The sequence below is a fragment of the Barbatula barbatula genome, assembly GCF_947034865.1.
Source record: "Barbatula barbatula genome assembly, chromosome: 21".
NCBI classification, from domain to species: domain Eukaryota; kingdom Metazoa; phylum Chordata; class Actinopteri; order Cypriniformes; family Nemacheilidae; genus Barbatula; species Barbatula barbatula.
In genome coordinates this window covers 13704538-13724780 of record NC_136784.1, presented here as the reverse complement: position 1 = coordinate 13724780, position 20243 = coordinate 13704538, and the positions used below count along the sequence as shown (strand labels likewise).

Genomic DNA, 20243 nt, shown 5'->3' with positions numbered 1-20243 from the left:
ATTTGAATGGTCACTGTATTTCACTTTATATTAAAGAACTCGCTTTCCTACAGCATTGTTCCTTTGTTGTGTACAGCAGAAAGCACTTTTAAAACGAAACCTCCCAATATCAATGAAGACGTGCAAATGCAGACACCATCTTAAACAATTCCCGCAGTCATTCATCCTGTTAACATCAGAGGGCATTTCACAAATGTCTCCATATAGTTCCTTTACCAGCTCTGAAAAAAAACTAATTCACACAGGACCTTAAACAGAGCTCTCATTTCAAGTATGCTATGGATCACAAGATCTTTTTTTCCTTTTAACAACAAATCCCCTTCAGGCTAAGCATTCATTTGCATTGTATGATACTACTGAATTCTAAGCTCTTCAGTTTCTGCATACATTATTTTTGTCTAATGCATTCATGTTTTAGACACAGATTAAGCGGCTTGCAAAAAAAATGAACAATCCTTCGGTTGATTCCAAATGTCACAATATACCACACAGACACAGCAAGAGAAATATTGGCAGAAATTATTAACTTTATTTAAAAAACCACCCATTTCAAACAATGTATGCGGTTCACAATCCGCATAAGATAAATTCAACAAAACATAAATGCCTTAACTAGAAAAAACCATAAAAGCTAAATTGCATTTTAGAATACAGTACTGTGCAAAAATCTTAGGCACATTAGATGCTTCAATCACAAAAAAATCATTTACCTACATACTGGTGCAAACAGTGTTCAAATTATTTCTACACAATATGGCTGCATGACGTTCGTCCTTATTCCACTGACGGACTTAAGAACTAGCGAGCATTAGCACAAATTCATTATTTACAATAACTTAGTTTCACAAAAGCAAAACTCCATTAGGTTACTTCACATTTGAAGCATTAAACAGTCAAACTTCCTAAAAAGTACACGAGGTACAACACCATAGAAGCGATAAAATGACACTCATTTCCAAACATTTCTCAGCACTGGGGAAGGAGGTTAATCTCTTACCCGACCACAAATGGTTGGGGGACCATTAAGTGTTTGCCATCTACAAAATAATGAGATCAGGAAAAGATCCCAGTCTTAAACTCTGATGTCATGTGCATGATAGCTTAAGATTCCAGTTTTCAGTGCAATTCAGATACTGAAATACATTCTTAGGGGAATAGAGATTAGGGTCACGTTCAAATTTAGCATATTATCTAAACACAGAATCATTACATAAGGACATATGTACCATGGAAAATGAATGAGAAAACACATGAGCCAAATTCATTTCTTTGCAAAGGAGGCAACAGTTCAGGAGAAGAGTGTCCAAAACCTCATTCTATACACTTCAATTCATCAAATTGACCACATAAAGCTTTCACTCCTTTATCTGTACCCTGAGATAAACCGTAGCTTCTAAAAGCGTCAACTAAATGTAACAGCACCCACATTTAAGCCATATAACTTTTGGTTTAATATTAGGGTTATTCAATAAAAAGATTGACTAGACATACAGAAACACTCTGAAGGACCCTCCGGCATTACTGGCAGGGGTTAAAGGGATAGTTCACCCAAAAATATAAAATAATCACTTCAAAATGCTACTCGTAACCTGTGTGACTGACTTTCACACAAAAGGTGATCATTTTGAAGAATGTTTGTAACCAAACCACACTGGCTCCATTGACTTCCAATGTACCGACTCAACACACTGGAACATTTCTCAAAATATCATGTCGTGTCTACAAATGACAAAACTTTACATTAAGGTGAACTATCCCTTTAAGAATTATAGTTGCCCATCACAAGCACCAATGAGAGCTATCGGCCACACTGCAATAACATTAAAAACGACATTATCTGGGTACAGCTACCCAGCCATAGCCTCAAAGCACCACTTTGGGGGACAACATTTTTTTGTGAACCAATTAGACAGGTGCAAGCACAAAAACATGCAAGCCATGATTCACAGGTCAACCCAGGAACTCTGAAGACCTACAAACAGCTCTCCATCTTTGACCACAGGGAACCTTCATATCCTGAGAAGGTCATCCAATGCCAGCGTGTCCAAATCACAGGAGTCGAATAGATCACTTATACCCTGCTCATCACCCAAACCCAGCATGTACTCGTCGCAGAGCAGGGCAGGAGACAGAGGCACGAAGGGAATGGAGTCATCTGGCTGCTGGAGGATGGAAGACAAGGAGGAACTGAGTGGTGACATGGGTGCGCTGCCAGCCGAGGAAGCATAACAGTAACTGTTGGAGCTGCCGTTCATCTTGACACCATCGGCCGTGCCACCCGAAGGACTTTCTAAATGGACAGAGAATGGGAAATACAATGATAATGAAGCTCAATTGGATGTACTGCTAATGTAATGCTCTCAGGGGGTTGATAGCAAATGTGTGAGTTCTTACCTTGAGAAACTTTGAAAAATGAAGTGTGATTTCCATTCACGTCGAGGCCGTTGTGGATTGGACTGCCTGAGTCTCCACCATCCGTGCAGAGGAAGACATCAATGGGACCCTTGGAGCTGCTAAGATGCACCTGTAAACTCTGAAAGATGCAAAGATGGTTTAGGTATAAAGATCAAAATAAAAGTCATGAATTGTCATGTTAGAATAAAATATCTTCATTAAAACCTATGAAGCTCAAGCATGGAAAACACAATATGAAAGTTTGTAACCAAACAACATTCGCTCCCATTGACTTCCACTTTAGGGACAAAACCAAAGAGATTTTTCAAAATATCTTCCTTTGTGTTCCACAGGTTTGTGCTCAGACAGGTTAATAAACATAAAAATACGAGATTTCAATATATAAAAAGTCCAAAGTCAAAACATTACCTCCTTTGGGTCTGGCACTTCCAGCTTCGTTTCTGAAGGCGCTTTGATCGCAATGACAGTTTGATCCTTCAGGCTTTTTATTCTTCTGATGTCTTGATATGTCACATAGGCATATGTGAGAACAGTTAAGGACAATCAGCAGACAACTCGAGCAGACATTCAAGCTCCTCCTTACAACTTCCCTGATGCGTTTAAAAGACCTAAACAACTTCTTGTGAAGGATATTTTTTGTTGTGGATCTCCTCCGTCATCTGCTGGACATTGTGCGTGCAGGTTTGAATGAGCTCATCCAGACGTCTCTCCTCCTGAGTGAGCTCCAGCATCTCTCTGGCCAGACTGTGACTGGACACTGGTGGAGACGGCAGTCCATCCTCTGACGGCAGACTGGAACCCCTAGAGATGTGACAGGTCAATGCTTACCACAAAAAAGTTCAAACATAAAATCCGAAAAGCAACATTCTAAACTAAACAGAGGAAATTTACAAAAGCGAGTAAGAACTCTAGGACACAATGCGGATACAAAAACCAAGAATTTTACTAGATTTAGTCTAAATAAAACATTTTAATGTCAATGTAAATAATGTCATGGTAAAGAACCCACAGCCATTGGATGTTGTTCTTCGACTTCTTTTTGATGAGACGCACACCCTCCAGCACGTTGGTGATGTCATAAAGACGTCTCTTCTGAACATTGAGCACAATGGCAGCTTTATTCAGATCCAACACACCATCCGAGGACTCGGCCAGCAGTTGACAAAACTTCTTGGTTAAAAAGCCCAAGGACGTGTCGTAGCGAGTCTTCTCCGGTGGAGTTTTAGGGACTGAAATGCAGAAGTCATCCATAAATTTCCAACAGGACACAGTGTCTCTAGCACAAACTTATTTAGAAGTCGTCATTTCATATAATTAGTACATTGTTACAAGTGTGTGCACAGCGCATGACTGCAAAACGACAAGTTGAATGCATTACCTTTGGGAACCTTCAGTTTAAGAGGTCCTTTCCGACTTCGAAGGGTTTTAGCTGGCTCACTATATTGATGGTCTGTAATGTCTAGTTCAAGCCTCCTTTTAGCCTATGTGAGAAAAACAAGACCATTACAACAAAAACAGACAAAAATCCATTGAAAGGTCCGTCTTTGGACTTTGAACACGAAAAGGCTACACAGACACAAACCTCCCAAATGACAAATAGTATAAATTGCACAGGCTAATAAAACACACAACAATTCTCATTTTTAAATGCAGGTGAAAAACAAGATGCACAATGGCCGTCCCCATTCCTAAAACCCAAAGTACGAAGACACTTTAAAGTACAATTGACGATATAAATGAGGGACTCTGGAGTCACAGCTGTCATTGTTTAAAAGGTTACCGTGGAAAGTTTAGTTTAGGTATGCAATCGACAACTTTATTTGCTTTATATTTACTCTATTAAAACTATAGATTTTAACAAAACGTTGTAATGCATCACATTAAAAAACAAGCGTTAGCATTCAGCTAAGCAAAGTCCCTGAGCTCCATCCCCCATCCAGAGAAAACAAACCAGGGCCTAGACTTCAATTCAATCGTCTGAACACAAACTTCTTCACAACTCTCAATGTTAACTTTACTCGCTAAGAAAGCGAGTTTTCACACCACCCCTCAAGTTCACGAAAAACGTCATTTAACGTCTATGAAGTTCAGAGATGTGTGCGTGAACGATACATATTATCGACTGCTACTTGATTCGCATCGTTCAAAGTCACTTCATAATATTACATATGTATCGTATGACGTTTAGTTGTCACATTTAGCACAGCTTAGTTGTGTTAGAAGTCATACAGCAAACCATTTCAAGCGAAAATACACATAACGTTAACGTTGCGTATTTGTGGTAAACACTCGTCATGCGTCGTAAGACTTGTGTTGCGCGTTTTTTGTGCGTCTTTATATTTTAAAACATCAGTTTGTTAACAGCAGCGGAGTAAACCTGGTCGTTTGAGATATTTAGCACATAAAAACAAACTCCACCGGTAGCCATGATGACAGCCCAGGAAAGCTAAAGGCACTAGCCTAGTAATTCAACGTTCGCACATAATAATGCAACGTAACGAGAGATCAAGGAATAAAAGCAGACTTTTACCGGGGGTCGTCCTAATGCGGGTCGAAGGCCCGTCCCGTGAGTCGGTCCTTGCAGAGGAGTTGTGTACAAACTGTCAACAGAAGCCTCTAGCAAACAAACGTTATTGGTTGACGGTGGTGTGTTTATTTGTAGACGAGTCGCGTTGGAATAAACACACCGTCGGTCGGAAACCACTCCATAAACAGCGTTTTGCTCACGGGGAGAACCCCTCAACCCCGACAGCAACACTTGTCCTGGGACCGAGGAACCCCCTTTTCTCATGATTTTCGGAGGCGCAGGTTCCCTTTGTCCCACTTGTGCTTTAATGTTCGTTTTCTACGTAATCCGCCAATGTGGAATTAAAATAATCACAGATGTTTCAAAAGCACCGTTTTAAGAATACATTGGTGTAATATGAGCGAGATCGCTGGATGTTAAAACGCCCGATGTAAGCGATTAAAAAGCAGAACGAGCTCTCTTTCAGCAGAGAGAAAAATGGCTCCAGGAAGCGGACAATGAAGTAGGGGATGAGGTTTACGCGCGAAAGGTCCTCCCGCGAAACTCAGATTTCCCGGGAAATTTTTGAACGAGATTTGCATGCGCCGAATCGTTGGCCGGCTGAGTTTTGTTTTCCGCCCCCGGTGATGACGTAAGCACATCTGGGAACCAACGGGAACGGTTTACGAGGCAAAACTGTACTTACCGCCGTTTATCCTCAAGAGGCCGGTAGATTCGACAAATGCATCCACATACAACGTTTCTAAACCAGGAGCCTTTTACAAATATGTCCCAGGAATATTAGTTTATTAATTAAACGAATTTAGATATATTTATTTCTGATTATTGTTACAAATAATATAAATCTTTAGTTTTGTTAAGCTCTGGTGTATTTAATTGGGTGGAAATGAAGAGTGGGGCCTCAGATATTGTTGCGTGGACAATGGAGGGAGGGGACTTGAGGTCAAAAAGGTTAAGATCAACTATTTTAATATGTAATCTATTAAAATAAGCCTAGTAACTAAATAACTGTCAAGTAAAGTAGACAAATAGCAAATAAACCATAAACAACTTGCATATATATGATTAGGATGTACAATAAATCATCATGAGCACATTTGAACAAACCTTAGCCTCTAAACTACAAAAGGAAAATATCTAAATGCATTACAAAATGAAAGTGTGAAATACAGCCGTGGAAAAATTACACATTTTCATTGAAGCAGCATTTCTAGATGTATTGTGGTCATTCCAGTCCAGTGACCGTTTCGACAAAATCTAAACTCAGGAGTGACAAAGTCATGCAACAGCGACGTGAAAGACTGACGGCATGACAAGACACATGAAAACTGCGATAATATTTTTTTTCAATGTTTCCTGAATAAGTGAATACATTTTAGTGGGGTTTTTTTGCACTATTTGACATCTGATAAAGTATTTTCTGTTATTTTGGCCTGTTTCTTAAATTTTCATTTGAAAATGCAAATAGAAACAGTATTTTACAGAAATTTCGGAGAAATGTTGTTAGTAGTTCTGAGAACAAACAAAAATGATCATTTAACATAATCTTATAACTATAGATAACTCAGAAAACAATGTTCTATGAAATCTATAAATCTATCTATATAATAAAATCTATGTAGATACACACCCTGAACCGAAGCAGGGACACATTTTGGAGTAAAAATATATACAAATCATCCACATAAAAATGATTTAAGAAGATCGCTTGAGAAATCCTGGAAGTTTAATTGTCTAAAATGAAGGCTCTGAACTCTTAGAAAAAGAGAAAAACACTTTTATGCAGTCTTATTTTACAGATGGAAAACATTTTGATTAAATGCACGTACAAGACAAAAAGAACCAATCATTGACTGTGCAGAAACAAACACATTTGCAACGTATGTTTTTATAGACATTCACAGTAAACACAGAAGGATGCTTTAAAATATCAAGATATTTAGACTTCAGTCGATTCCACTTAATCATCATCGCCAAATCTGATCTTTTTCCCCTGGAACACTGGGATTTGTGCCTGCTGTTCTTTCCTCTTCCTGCTAGCCTCCCATGAAGGATGAAGCGATAGTTGCTGTTGATTTGAACTCTTGCCAGCCGGACCTCTGCTATTCTGATACTGCTCAAACTGTGACCGTCCCCTTCCGGCTCCTGGAGGTCCATCTTGCCTTTTTTCAGCATATTTAAATGTTTGTTTGTTGGATTTGAAAGGCGCCACCCTCCTGTCATTGCCCCGGTCTTTATACAGAGACGGCTTCATCCTGCCTTCAGGACCCTTCTGAAACCGAGGTGGTCTTGAACCATCGTGATGAGAGCCATGCTTCGCCTTTTGCGAGGAGGAGCTGGATTTGGACAGAGTTGAGCAGAAATCAGACTCAAATTTACCAAGGATGGTCTCTTGAGGTTTTTCCACTGCTTGGGTTTCTTTAGCCTGAACTTTAGCTTTGCCACTTTTCTTTTTCTTAAATTTGCTAACTTTGCTGAGGAAGAAGTCATCGTCATCGCTCTCTTCCGACTGAGACGACTGCTTACGGAACCGCTCCTCTGTGCTGTCGTCGAAGTATTCCTTCTCTTTATCGTCGTCTGATAGATCGCTCTCTTCGTCGTCCTTTTGTGACCGAGCTTTCGTTTCTGGCTTTATGGTGTTTTCAGTTTCTTTCTCAGTTTTTTTAAAGTTAATTGGTAGTTTAGACTCTGTATTGCTGACGGTTGAAGGCTTTATAGGGGAAACCTTTAAAGGTGTGACCTTGGCATTCTGTGATTTAACTTTGGTTGCTTTGGATTTTTCAGGTGTTGTGATCACATGGACCGGTGGCAACTTTACAGGATCAGAGCCTGTGCTCTCTGTTGGCTTATGGATCTCAATGGAAAGACTGCTCAGTTTTGCCTCTCCTACTTCATCATCATCATCATCATCATCAGCATCCTCCTCATCATCCTTATCTTCTTCACCATCACCACCATCATCATCATCATCCTCCTCCTCCTCCTCATCATCATCATCATCCTCCTTATCTTCTTCACTATCATCCTTATCTTCTTCTCTATCCTCCTCCTCCTGCATACCTGTCATTCCATCATTCTTCGGTCTGTTCATCTCTATCTGTTTGGCTTCTACAGCCTTAACTCTTTTCTCTTCAATCACATTTCTCACTTTTTGAAGTTTGTTGATGAACCGGGAATGTGTGACGATGTGTGCGATGACTCTGTCCATGGGGCTTGCCTGAGGGTCCTGCAAAACTTTCTCAAGTTCGACGTTCTGTTGAAGAGCTGTTATGGTGGGCTGGTCTGGTTTAAGGGTCCTTAAAGCCTGGATGTCTTTCATGAGTTCTGCTATCAATTCTTGGTTCGTCTCCACCACAGATTCTAGACCTTTTTTCTTCTTCAGAGCACCAATTTTACGCGTCAGTTTACCCAAGACCAGCACCCTTATGTTCTTCACCTCCCTTCTCATCTTGAGCAAAATCTCTTCGACGCTCAAGTCCTGTAAGAAATAAGAAAGATTGTGATGTGAAGTCAGTGTTTCATCTAGGATAATTACTGGCCAAAAATGTTAAAGTATTAAAAGTATTAAGAGTTTACTTAAAATAAACAGTTCCTAACAACTGTCAAGCTCCAAAAATATTAAACATACAACACCAGAAAAGTATAACTAAAATCCTTTTCAGAAGTTACCTCATGAGGTTTATCTATCATTTCATCACACTCCTCTTCATTCAGTTTCTTCTCTTCATCGTCTAATTTCTCAGGAATATCATCACTGCCTTCTTGTGGCTGATCTTTCAAATCTTCTGACTTATCTTTCAAATCTGCTGCCTTCTTTTTCATTTGTTTCTCAGAGTTCATCTCATTTATTCTTTCGTCTTTGAAGGCTTTGATAGTATCCTTAAGGCTCTGGATTTTCTTGTTGAACTGTGGGTGTGTGGCAATTCGCGCAACGGCTCGATCGGACAGGGTGGCCTCTTTATTCTTGCACACCTCCTCGAAGCTGATCTCCTTCTGCAGAGCGGTCTTTGTGACTTTGTCTGGCACGATAACTTTCAGCTCTTTGATCTCCTCCAGAAGTCTCGCAGCTCGCCTGCGATGCTTCTCCAGGTCCTCCGGACTTCCTTTCTTCTTTTCAAGGACCGAGATCTGGCGGATGAGCTTCCGGATGATGAGAACCCTCACTCTTTTCACCTCCGCCCTCAGCCTGACCACCTCATTGTTAAGGTTCAGAACGGCAGGCATCTTTATTGACTTTATCGAGTCTGAAATACACGTAAGCATACTAATAAAAGCACCTATGATACTAGTCTTAAGAACGATAAGCCCCAATTTATTTCATTACCAAATGTGTCTAGCTAATGGGGCAGAGATTAAGAATTGAGTTCTATTCAGCGGTACGTGGGATTTTTAGATAACTGGTCTCTATGGGATTGTGAACATCATAATAATAATAATAATATTAAAGAGTACTAAATTGTGCAAAATGAAGGGCCTTTGTAATTCATAAAAATTTTGAGGAGATCTGCATTATGCATATATATATATATATATATACACACACGTCATCACATATATGTGTGTGCATTTATGTGTATACACATAAATAAAAATAGTACACACATATATTATAAACACAAACTTTTATTTTGGAATTGATTAATCGAATTCAACAGCAATATAATAAAAATATATACATTTAAATTAAAAAATATATATACATATCTCCTCAAAATTACAATGAATCACATGTTCACTTATGGTTATTATAAAAACTAATGTTTGTAAGCAGCTGTCCAATAATGAAATATTTGACATCATAACAAAACAAGCTAAATCTGATGACTTTTAACTTTTAAGAGTTGAGCATATTTTAAAAACGCCATGTATCTATAAAATGTAACCATGGGGTACTATAGTACAAATATCGTAAACTCAGTTTTTGAGGCCTAAATACCATTTGAATAACCACAGTTTTACTATAAATATTGTTAAACGATGGTAGATTTAATTTACCATTAAGGAATACGTGGTTACTGTGATAAAACAAATACGCTAAACACTGTAGTAGAACTATCCATCATACAAACTGATAAATACCAAACCATTTGCAAACTCATAACAACAGTTTAACTTTACTTCCCCGTCTACTGTTTCTTCACGCATGGCGGAGAGTAACGGCATGTGTTGCACAAATCAGAGGGCGATTACTTTAAAACACATCCATTACAAGACACACCGCCGATCAAACATGACTATCATCTTTCAAATCTTCACATCAAACAGATTTACATCGAAATTGACACTTACCTTCACACCCCACACTTGAAAAATTAATCGAAACGCTCGGCTACACTGGGCGCCGCCATCTTGCTCGGCGAATGTGACGCTACGCGCACGACGTCCCTGCGTCACGAAACGTCCAGAATAAAAATGGGAGGGCCTCGCGCACTGTGTTTTTATTTCTTTCTTTGTTTCTACTAGCAGCAAAACAATGGCATCGCCGCGTTCGCGTCGCGATGCGCGTCAGTATTAGCACGCTCGCGTCGTTTCCCACGAGTGTTTCAAGTTACGTGAATATAAAGGCTGGAGAATGAAGCGGCGCAATGCGGATTGCAACAAACTCCGTCGCCCGTTGAAACGGAACCGAATCACCGAGGGTATTCACAGCAGGTACGGCCACCGATGCCACCATCATGGCGCTTCTCAACCGAGTCCGATGCCTGCGTCTGATCTTTCAAACAGCAGATCCGATCTGTGTCATCATTCATTCCGGCCTGCGCGTTTAGCTTAGCCCACAATACCTCTCACACCTCTTGAGTGAAGCTGTCTGTGTGGTACAATACTATAAAATAAACATTACATTTAGGTGCTTTCCACGTCACGATTTGGTCCAGGTTGCATTGTTGCTTTTTATAGCCATTATGACTATAGATAGGTGCCGTATGTTTATACCACGTGATTGTAACAATTACGCCACCCACACTGTTATCAGTAGTTGTATGGTCAACGTTATGAAGGCACCTACTTGGACATGTTCATTGATGGTGACATAGATTGCATTATAAAGTGTTTTGGGGTTATCAAAGTTTTTTGGCAATTCTGTTGTTTAACCTTAAACATCCAACGTCAAGACACTATATATATATTCTCATTCTCCTTGTCTTGCAGTACCTTCCTTTATCTGAAGTTTCTGGTCGTTTGGGCACTCGTCCTGCTGGCGGATTTCGTGCTAGACTTTAGGTTCGAGTACCTGTGGCCTTTCTGGCTTTTCATCAGAAGTGTTTACGATTCCTTTAGATATCAGGGATTGGTGAGTATTGGTCCTCCCTGCTTGCTGTGTGTTAGTCTTTTGTACGTTTTGCCCTTATGTGTCATGGAGTCAAAGTAGCTTAATTGAATCTCTTTTTCTTGTTCTACAGGCGTTCTCTGTATTCTTTGTGTGCGTTGCGTTCACATCGGACATCATCTGTCTCCTCTTTATCCCTAAACAATGGCTGTTTTTCGCCGCCAGCACGTACGTGTGGGTGCAGTATGTGTGGCATACAGGTATGTGAACATCAGGAGTCAAATCATACGTTCTGTAGCATCCAAACACCCGATGCATTTTTCACAGACACTTTGCTTACACTGGAGAGAGAATGGGCTTTTATTTTGCTTGTATTCGTCTTTCTGTCTTTATTTTGATGGTGTTGGAAGATTGCATAAAGGAAGATGTATTAAATATTTGCTCAACGTTCATTTTATGACACAAGACTCTTCCACTTAACTGTATGTATTGCTGTGCATCACTGCATCGCATGTAATAGAAATGCTCGAGTTGATTTAATTTGGTCTCAGATTTAGTGTTGCTCACAGCTGAGATCTTTAATGTTGGTTTCAGTTCAACTGTCGTGAAGTTTAGTATATCTCAGGAAAGAAGAAAGAGTAAAGAATTGCTGACACTGAGTGATGGTTTATAGATTGACTGTGCCCTGAGCTGGGAGTACTTTGCTGACATACATCTCACAGCATGTCTCAACAGGAGGGGATGCTGGGAGTGAACTGGGCTTTTGTTTGGACTCTTTTTTTCTTTTCTTTTTTTCTTGAGCCTCTATAAAAGTGTGAAGTTATTGATCTGCCAACAGCCAGTGGCCTTTTCTACATACTCAGATGTTTGGTCTGAAGGTCAATGATATAATGTAGTCACTGTAATTTATAGAATTAAGCATTCCTGTATATGCTACAAGAACTGAAGGCTGGAGACCCCTTGAATCTTTATTAGTGGGGCCATGTTGTAAAACGCTGTTGTTACGGTAAAATTGAGATCTTTTATTCGCAGATCATTTAAAACTTGTATTTATTTATATGTTTTGCTTTGTTTTTTGCCGTGGTATTTTCTCTGTCAAGAACGAGGCGTGTGTCTGCCCACTGTCTCCCTCTGGATTCTCTTTGTATACATCGAAGCGGCCATCCGTTTCAAGGATCTGAAGCATTTTCATGTAGACCTTTGCCGTCCCTTCGCTGCTCACTGGTAAGTCTTTTCTTTCAGTTGTGATCTCACCATGATCTTAAAATCCCGGGTTATTGACTGAAGTGTCCCTCTTTCAGCTGTGCAAAAAATTGTGAGAACTTTATGTATATTTACAGTAGGGCTGTCAATCGATTAATCAATCGCATCCTAAATAAAAGTTTTTGTTTATATGTCTGTTTACTACTGTCTATGTAATTTTGTATTTACAAACACATACACATTTAGGAAATGTAGATATATATTCATAGTGACCAATCATTTAAATTACAGCCGCGGACAAAATTAGGAGACCATTCCAAATTAAAATTTTATGAGCATTTCTAGATGTATTGTGGTCATTCCAGTCTAGTGTCTGTTGAATTTCAACTAAATCAAACCTCCGGTGTGACAAAGTCATCCAACAGCAATGTGATAGACTGACAGCATGACACGACACATTAAAATCCAGGTTATCACAAAGAAATATCATTTTACAACTTTTCCTAAATACATGTAGAAATATTACTGTTGTATTGCTCAAACATGAATATGAACTTGTTGTGTTTTTTGCGGTTTTTAAGATTTTTACATGTTTCTTCAGTTTTCATTTTCTGACAATTAAAGCAAATAGAAGCAATATTTTAATTAGAAATTTGGGAAAAATATTGTTAGTATTTCACAGAATAAAGCAGAAATGATAATTTTACCAAAACGCATGCCTGTAAAGAGTAAAAATTTGGTGGCTTAAATATTTCCACGGATGTATACATCTTTATATTTTATTTTTCTTAAATATATGCATGTACATGTATGTTTTTATGAATACAAAAGGAATATGCACTGTACACAGACACATATATCATGTAAACACAAACTTTGATTCTGGATGCGATTAGTTGATTAGTTGGGGAAATATGTTGATAAGAACGGTATGTAAAGTAAATGATCATGAAAATGTATGTGGAAAGTGAACAATTCCTTTAACCCAGTGCTAAATCTAACATTGACTTTAAACCTAACCCTGCAATCTGATTGGTTCGTAGAAATTGCTGAAATGACATTCACCTTTAGTATACATTAATGCATTTGTTAGAAAGGAAGGATGTTGAGTATCAAACCCAACTTGAGCTCCAGTAAAGAATTTCCAACTTTTAAAGGTGTAGTCAAAAGATAGCTGATGTAATAGCATCACTCTGTATTTGTTAACACATTGTTAACGTCTCCATAGCAGCACATGGGAGTGTTGGCACCATCTGAACTTGTATGATGTTGAGTCATCACTAACTCACTGTTGTGTTTGAATATTTTCCCTGCTGTTCCAGCATCGGCTATCCGGTGGTGACACTGGGCTTCGGCTTCAAGAGTTACGTTAGCTATAAGATGCGACTGCGCAAACAAAAGGATGTGCAGAAGGAGAATGAGTTCTACATGCAGCTCCTTCAGCAGGCCCTGCCTCCAGAGCAACAGATGCTCCTGAGACAGGAGAGAGAGAGCGAAGACGGTAAGAGCACCGGATGGGGCATTTTCTTAGTGTTTGAATAGAATCAGAACGACGTCAACAGTCATTCACTCATAGTTTACTATTGTTGTGTAATTTAATATGAAAAAGTATATTTATTAAACACATTAAAAGTTTAGCTCATTGACAAAACGGTCTCATTTTCAAGTCGTTTTTGGATAAGAGCGTCTGCTAAATGAATAAATGTACATTTAAATGCAATAGAGAAAAGAACAAGACATCTAGGGGCATAGGGCTCAAAATAAATCAAATCTTTGTGATATTTACTGTGTTATATTATCTTCAGTGTTGTCACCGCTTTCCTAGAATTTGCTAAGTGTATTGTGAAAGTGTAGTAAAATCATGATAACAAGTATCGGAGTTAAAGCTTGGGAAAGATGAACAACATTATTTAAAAAATATATATAACCAGAGTTAGACTGTGGAAAAGGTGACTGTTAAGGCCTCTACTTCAGGCGAAATCAAAGAAGGAACTTGTGTGATGTCAATTGGAGCAAAATCTGGCCCAAAAACTACTTCGAACCGAAGCTAACTTTATGGAAAAGTTCGGTATGGCCTTTAAACACTTTCTATCTACTGTTGGTTCATAAGAAATACATTTTTATATTTTGCAGCAAAGGATGTTTTATAAAACCATTTAAAGGATGACAATTGGGCATCGTAAAATTCTTTTGAATTGGTAAAATGTCTTTGATCTGTTTTTTTTATTAAAATTTTAACGCATTTGAAAACTTTATATTCATCAAGCTCACACCATTCCACAGCATCTGTGACAATTCTGTCCCCAGGCCATTATATGAAAAAAGCTAAAAAATGATAACATTACATTCACATCATTAAGCAAAGAGCCCTCCGCTTTAAACAAACTGCAAATTTTAAATGTAAAACGTGAATAAAACCACACAGATAATGAGCGGGGACACACAACATATGCTATTTTCCAGTGTTCTAGGTTATCTTACCATGAAATAGATTCTCTAAATGCTTTTGTGTGTTTCCATTTCCCATTTATGCGTTAATGTATTTTGTAAAAAGAAAACATAATATTTTAATGACACATTTGGAGTCGTGTCCACAGAATTTTTCTCAGTTTTTTTACCCTAACACATCCTCACATCTGGAAACTAAATCTTTTACCGGAGTTTAATACATATTGCGCAATTGCATACAATGAAACAAACATATCATGAGCAATCACATTTTACTTGTTCCTTTAAGAATAAACACTGAATTTTTAACCCCAATCCTTCATCGACAGTCCAAAAAGAGTATTTCCCAAATGTAAAGCTCAATATTATAGATGGTCTTATTCCTAAAGATACCAGAAGAACTAGTGATAATATTTTTCGCTGCTCTTGGCTTTGTAGAGCATTGCTCCACTCTCCGGGGACTACAGTCAAGTCAGGGAAAATTGAAAACTGATAATGAAAACTAAGTGATACTTTACGCATACTCTTTTATTTAAATGACACTGTCTGACTCATGTGTGCTCATTGTGTATTTGGCAGCCGCCTCAAAAAACCCATCAGAAGCAGACACAGTGTCGATAGCTCAAAACGGCAGTGCCGGTACCAAGAAGCCGCCCGTCTCTTTGCCCGAACTCGAGTACAAAGACAAGGGAAAGGATGGAGGGAAAGACAAAAAACAGCACCTGCACAGCATAGGAATAAACAACAACATTCTCCAAACTGTTGATGCAAAACTACAAGACATTGAGTACATGGAGAACCACCTAAACTCTAAGAAACTCATCAATGAGCTTGGCGGCAGTGCCGAAAACCTGTTTCTAAAAGAGGAGGTTGGCGGAGGCTCCGCCCCCTCCAAGCATTACAAAAACTCCTCCCCCCATAGCCACAACTCCACCAATGGCAGCGTTCCGTCCTCGTCCAATAGGAGCGAAAAGAAACAAAAGTGTGCGGGGAAGAATCTCGCAACCCATAGAGACGTGATGGAGAACTGTATACCTAACAACCAGCTCAGTAAGCCAGACATGTTAGTGCGGTAAGATCCCTCACTGAGCTTGCTTCAATTCAGGGTGAACTCTGATTGGTTGATGACTGATTTTTGCATTTCTTTCTGTCCCAGGCTTGAGCAGGACATAAAGAAGTTGAAGGCAGATTTGCAGGCGAGCAGACAGGTGGAGCAGGACCTGCGCAGTCAGATAAGCTCTCTGAGCAGTTCTGAGAGGAGCATGCGCTCCGAGCTGGTCCAACTCCGTCAGGAGAATGAATTACTGCAGAACAAGTGAGACCCTGGCAGCTTGAGTTAAAGTGATAGTTCACCCCAAAAATGAAAGTGTTGTTGTTCTGTCTCACATTTTTGTTTTCTTTTGCAAACGCTTTAGGCTTCACAACGCTGTGCAGGCCAAGCAGAAGGACAAGCAGATGATCTTGCAGCTGGAGAAGCGGCTCAAGGCGGAACAGGAAGCGCGGGCCGCGGTCGAGAAGCAGCTCGCCGAGGAGAAGAAGAGAAAAAAGATGGAGGAGGCCGCAGCCGCACGTGCTGTCGCTCTCGCTGCTGCCTCCAGGTAAGACATGAATGACACGTAGCTCATTGCTGTTTAGTCTTAATATGTGGGTGAGATTTATTCTTGCAATTCTTCACAGGGGAGAGTGCACAGACTCGCTGAGGAGTCGCATCCGTGAGCTGGAGTCTGAGTACAAAAAGCTCACACATGACATGAAGCTTAAAGAAGAGCAAATCAGAGAGCTGGAGCCCAAAGCGCAAGTAAGCTACCACTTACATAATTTCCGGCAGTGCAGTGATGTGTTTATGTTATTCTCTCAAATGCTGTGGTCACACTAGACATTTTGTTTTATTGACTTCATACGTATGTGGTAGACCTGACAAACAATCTCCTACAAAAATATGCATTTTGCAGGGTCAAGTTTAGTGAATTCCTTTTACATAATGACAAGCGACTAATAGAAAATCAACGCGTCACAATGTGACCTTTACAGTTGAATGCTAATAATAACAGTGTGAAAATGTCAGACCGATGTGTAAATTAAAAAATGTTTCAACAGTTTTTCTGGTTGCTGTCCAGGGCTCTGTGTTGAAATGTCACACTTTTCAAGTGTCACACAAGTCTAGTGTGGATGCGTAATAAAATTGTATTTTATTTAGAGTAAGGTAGAGTACGTTTAACGGTTTCTGTTAACCTCACAGTCATGGAGAATTAAAAATGTTGAACGAATGTCGTCGTTGTGTGTTGTTCTTAAAGCCCCAGTGAAATCAAACCGAACGTTTTTTCCTTTTGGTAAGATCCTTAATGACATCAATAAAATCGTACGCTCTTATGCACTGACAATATTCCCATTTTGAATATTTAAGCGTTCAAAACTGACAGTCTGACAGTTGCGATCAAACAAATTTAGAAATTCAATGACTTCACTCTACACTTCAGCCTCTCGTCAAAGTTCTTGTCCAATCTAATCCACGTTAGAATCCGAAGAGTCCCGCCCCCTTCCATAGCAGTGCTGTGGAAGCGGTTCGTCAAATCAGCCACTTGTTTGCACATATATTGTGCCCTACATGGTGAATGACCCATAATGTACTAGATGGAAGGGGGGATGATCCAGACAGTGGTAACATTAACATTAAAGGCTTAATTTGGCATTAGTGTCACACGAGTGGTTGCTCATGGGTGTCCTGCGGTTCAAAGACGTGATTGCATAGATCATACGCACAAATCCGATAAGGAAACCAAACGTATCTGACCCGTTTCAAGTCTATACAGTATGTCAAGTCTCTATAGAAGAGATCTGACATCACAGCCTTGGTAAGTAAAGGAGAAGACAAACGCCAGTGTCACTCACCAACGTAAAAAACAGGCTTCAAATTACACATCACTGGTATCACTGATCTGCCTGTTCTTTTCAATAGACTTACAATGTCACTGAGGCTATCACGCTGTTAAATGCAGATTTGCCATGCTGACTGTGTGCTGTAAACGAAACGCTATTCGTTATTTTAAAAGGGGGCGAGGTCACTCGATATGTCTTGCGCGCTCTGCATTTTTTTTGTTGAAATTACATCGACACATCAAATAATGCTGCATGCTCCAGGCCATTGCGTGGAGCTTTAACATTAAACTATCAACATGAAATTTAAAGGAGCTATTTAGCGGCATCTAGTGGTGAGGTTGCAAATTGCAATCGACGGCTCACCACTCACCCTCACTTTCGAACCACTACATGGCCGTCACAGGACAAACAGATTTCTTCTTTGCTGAAGGATATAACGTATTTATTAAACGCGCTCTGTAGAACAGTTTGTCCGTTTAGGGCTACCGTAGAAACAACGTGGTGAATTCCATGCAAGGGGACTCCAGGTGTATGTAGATAGAAATAGCTCATTCTAAGGTAATAAAAACATAACGCTTCATTATGCCTGACTTCATTTTGGTCAACTTACTGAAATATAGAAAGTTTTAGTTTGACTTGGTTCCCGATGACTGATCAAATCGATTCTTGACTAAAACAATACCTTCACAAACTTCTTCACCTCCTTGTGTTTTGTTTCGCGCAGGAGTTGCGTAAATACAAGGAAAACGAGAAGGACACAGAAGTTCTGATGTCTGCGCTGTCAGCCATGCAGGACAAAACTCAACACCTGGAGAACAGTCTGAGTGCTGAGACCAGAATCAAACTGGATCTCTTTTCTGCACTCGGTGATGCCAAGAGACAGCTAGAGATCGCTCAAGGTCTGTTCCTCACCCTTTCAGTGTCTTTCATGTATTTCTACTTCTGCTCTTACATACCATCTTTGTTTCTTGGCCTGCGCACAGGTCAGATTCTTCAGAAGGAGCAGGAGATTAAAGAGCTGAAGCATAAGATTGCAGAGGTCATGGCTGTCATGCCCAGCATCACATACTCTGCCGAGACTAACAACATGACCCCCGTCACTCCACACTACTCATCCAAGTTTATGGACACTAGTCCTTCCAGTTTGGATCCCAATGCCTCGGTATACCAGCCAATGAAGAAATGAATGTCCACGTGCAAATCATTTCCTCTAGAATTAGTATAAAAGTTCAGTATGCAAATGGGACGGGGTAGTATTTTTGTTCGTTTCACCCCTCCTTTGTTTTTATGACTCTTTGTTGTGGATTCAGTATGTAAGATGAAAAGGGACATCACCTTGACAAGAAACTGCCCTCTTTGTATTTAAGAATATTTTTGGAACTCTTAAAAGCTTTTCTTATAAATGGCACTTCAGGCTGTTGTGGTTCGATTTTATTATTACATCCTCTTCTTTGTGTTGAACAGAAGCATTTTCAATTTTTCCCTGGTGAACCATCTTTAAGTTGAATGTAAAAAGAAAAGGGAAAGCGTATTCAAATAAGAGAATGTATTTGTGATGGAAAAATGTTGTGGGAGTCATTGTTTGAAAATGCATTTCAGTGTTGTACATCATCTTGTGTTTGAGGGGATAATAGTGTTTCATTACAGACGTTGAATCTGAATAAGATATTCTTTGGGTTTCTGAAAAGCAATGGTCTCTCCCTCCAGTGCTGTATTTTAAGTTCATGTTTGTATTTCCAAGATTCAAAAATGTGTATTTAAAAGGGACAGATCTTCGTAGTGTATTCGTTGACAAAATGCTGCATAAATATTTGGGAATGTTGTTGTATTTTGAAAGTCCTTTTTTGTTACCGGACAAAATTGAAATAGAATTTAGTCGAGAAGCTGATAAGCATATGATGTCGTCTTAACAGGTATTTTTTTGCCAGTGCCTTGAAATATCTTGTTGAAATCCATTTCCACACGCCTCCTATGCCACTTCCACTCTTGATTGGTCAACTCTCTTGTTTGCGTGTTTTGTCAGGGAGTAAATTTACACATGACACCAAACTTTCTTTAATCCACTAGCCACTGATGGTCCTCTGTTTCTGTCTTTCATTTAAATAATCCTGATTTTAAATTCGGTCAGACGTGCCAATTTTTGCTCCCTTTGCAGCACTTAAGGTCATTGAGGATAATGCAATGTACACGTGGAGGATGATGTGTAAAATCATCCCATTAATGTTTCATTACAAAGTTTGCCACAGTGGTTTATGGATTGTGTTATGATTCAGGCAGAATATGCTTGTTTGGTTTAATCCTTGTTTTATGACTGGGATCTTTGTCTACCTTGGGATAGTATTCATGTGGATTGCATTTGGTGTTTTATGGTAAACGTTGTGGAAAGTAAAGAACATGCTTTTGTTTCTCATTGGTTGTTTTTTTAACAGCAGAATTAAATATTGTAGGTTTTGGTTAGCAGAAAAGTTAAAGGCAACAAAAGCTACAATTAAACGTGTCAAATAA

General features: G+C 39.4%; 3 protein-coding genes across 4 annotated transcripts; 1 reads left to right on the top strand and 2 right to left on the bottom strand.

Moving 5' to 3' along the window:
* Window positions 1–511: 511 nt before the first annotated feature.
* Window positions 512–5525, bottom strand: e2f3 (E2F transcription factor 3). The gene is made up of 7 exons (XM_079484152.1): window positions 4946–5525; window positions 3794–3896; window positions 3425–3644; window positions 3049–3216; window positions 2824–2938; window positions 2395–2533; window positions 512–2290 (listed from the first exon to the last, which is right to left on the bottom strand). The coding sequence occupies exons 1-7, from the start codon at window positions 5204–5206 to the stop codon at window positions 2010–2012; spliced, it is 1287 nt and encodes a 428-aa protein (XP_079340278.1). The 5' UTR covers window positions 5207–5525; the 3' UTR covers window positions 512–2009.
* A 922-nt stretch (window positions 5526–6447) lies between these two features.
* On the bottom strand, window positions 6448–10408 carry srfbp1 (serum response factor binding protein 1). Its single transcript, XM_079485151.1, has 3 exons — window positions 10232–10408; window positions 8612–9186; window positions 6448–8420 (listed from the first exon to the last, which is right to left on the bottom strand). The coding sequence occupies exons 2-3, from the start codon at window positions 9164–9166 to the stop codon at window positions 6903–6905; spliced, it is 2073 nt and encodes a 690-aa protein (XP_079341277.1). The 5' UTR covers window positions 9167–9186; window positions 10232–10408; the 3' UTR covers window positions 6448–6902.
* On the top strand, window positions 10335–20143 carry maco1a (macoilin 1a). Of its 2 annotated transcripts, none has more exons than XM_079485152.1 (11): window positions 10335–10594; window positions 11093–11234; window positions 11344–11470; window positions 12311–12434; window positions 13736–13914; window positions 15441–15933; window positions 16018–16176; window positions 16277–16459; window positions 16539–16659; window positions 18463–18637; window positions 18722–20143. In XM_079485152.1, exons 1-11 carry the CDS (start codon window positions 10515–10517, stop codon window positions 18922–18924), a joined length of 1986 nt encoding a protein of 661 aa, XP_079341278.1. In that variant the 5' UTR covers window positions 10335–10514; the 3' UTR covers window positions 18925–20143. The 2 variants fall into 2 exon arrangements, with proteins under 2 accessions (XP_079341278.1, XP_079341279.1); XM_079485153.1 differs by having other exon boundaries at window positions 10465–10594; window positions 15441–15924.
* The last annotated feature ends 100 nt before the right edge of the window (window positions 20144–20243 follow it).

What these genes read in the sequence shown, in the direction of transcription:
- e2f3 (XM_079484152.1), bottom strand. Translation starts at nt 5,206, where the DNA reads ATGAGAAAAGGGGGTTCCTCGGTCCCAGGACAAGTGTTGCTGTCGGGG. An exon ending in AAGTGCCAGACCCAAAGGAG is followed by an intron (nt 2,534 to 2,823) that starts GTAATGTTTTGA and finishes TGCATCTTTCAG; the next exon opens with AGTTTACAGGTGCATCTTAG. An exon ending in ATTTTTCAAAGTTTCTCAAG is followed by an intron (nt 2,291 to 2,394) that starts GTAAGAACTCAC and finishes CTGTCCATTTAG; the next exon opens with AAAGTCCTTCGGGTGGCACG.
- maco1a (XM_079485152.1), top strand. Translation starts at nt 10,515, where the DNA reads ATGAAGCGGCGCAATGCGGATTGCAACAAACTCCGTCGCCCGTTGAAA. An exon ending in AATGAATTACTGCAGAACAA is followed by an intron (nt 16,177 to 16,276) that starts GTGAGACCCTGG and finishes CAAACGCTTTAG; the next exon opens with GCTTCACAACGCTGTGCAGG. An exon ending in AGCTGGAGCCCAAAGCGCAA is followed by an intron (nt 16,660 to 18,462) that starts GTAAGCTACCAC and finishes TGTTTCGCGCAG; the next exon opens with GAGTTGCGTAAATACAAGGA.
- srfbp1 (XM_079485151.1), bottom strand. Translation starts at nt 9,166, where the DNA reads ATGCCTGCCGTTCTGAACCTTAACAATGAGGTGGTCAGGCTGAGGGCG. An exon ending in TGATAGATAAACCTCATGAG is followed by an intron (nt 8,421 to 8,611) that starts GTAACTTCTGAA and finishes TATTTCTTACAG; the next exon opens with GACTTGAGCGTCGAAGAGAT.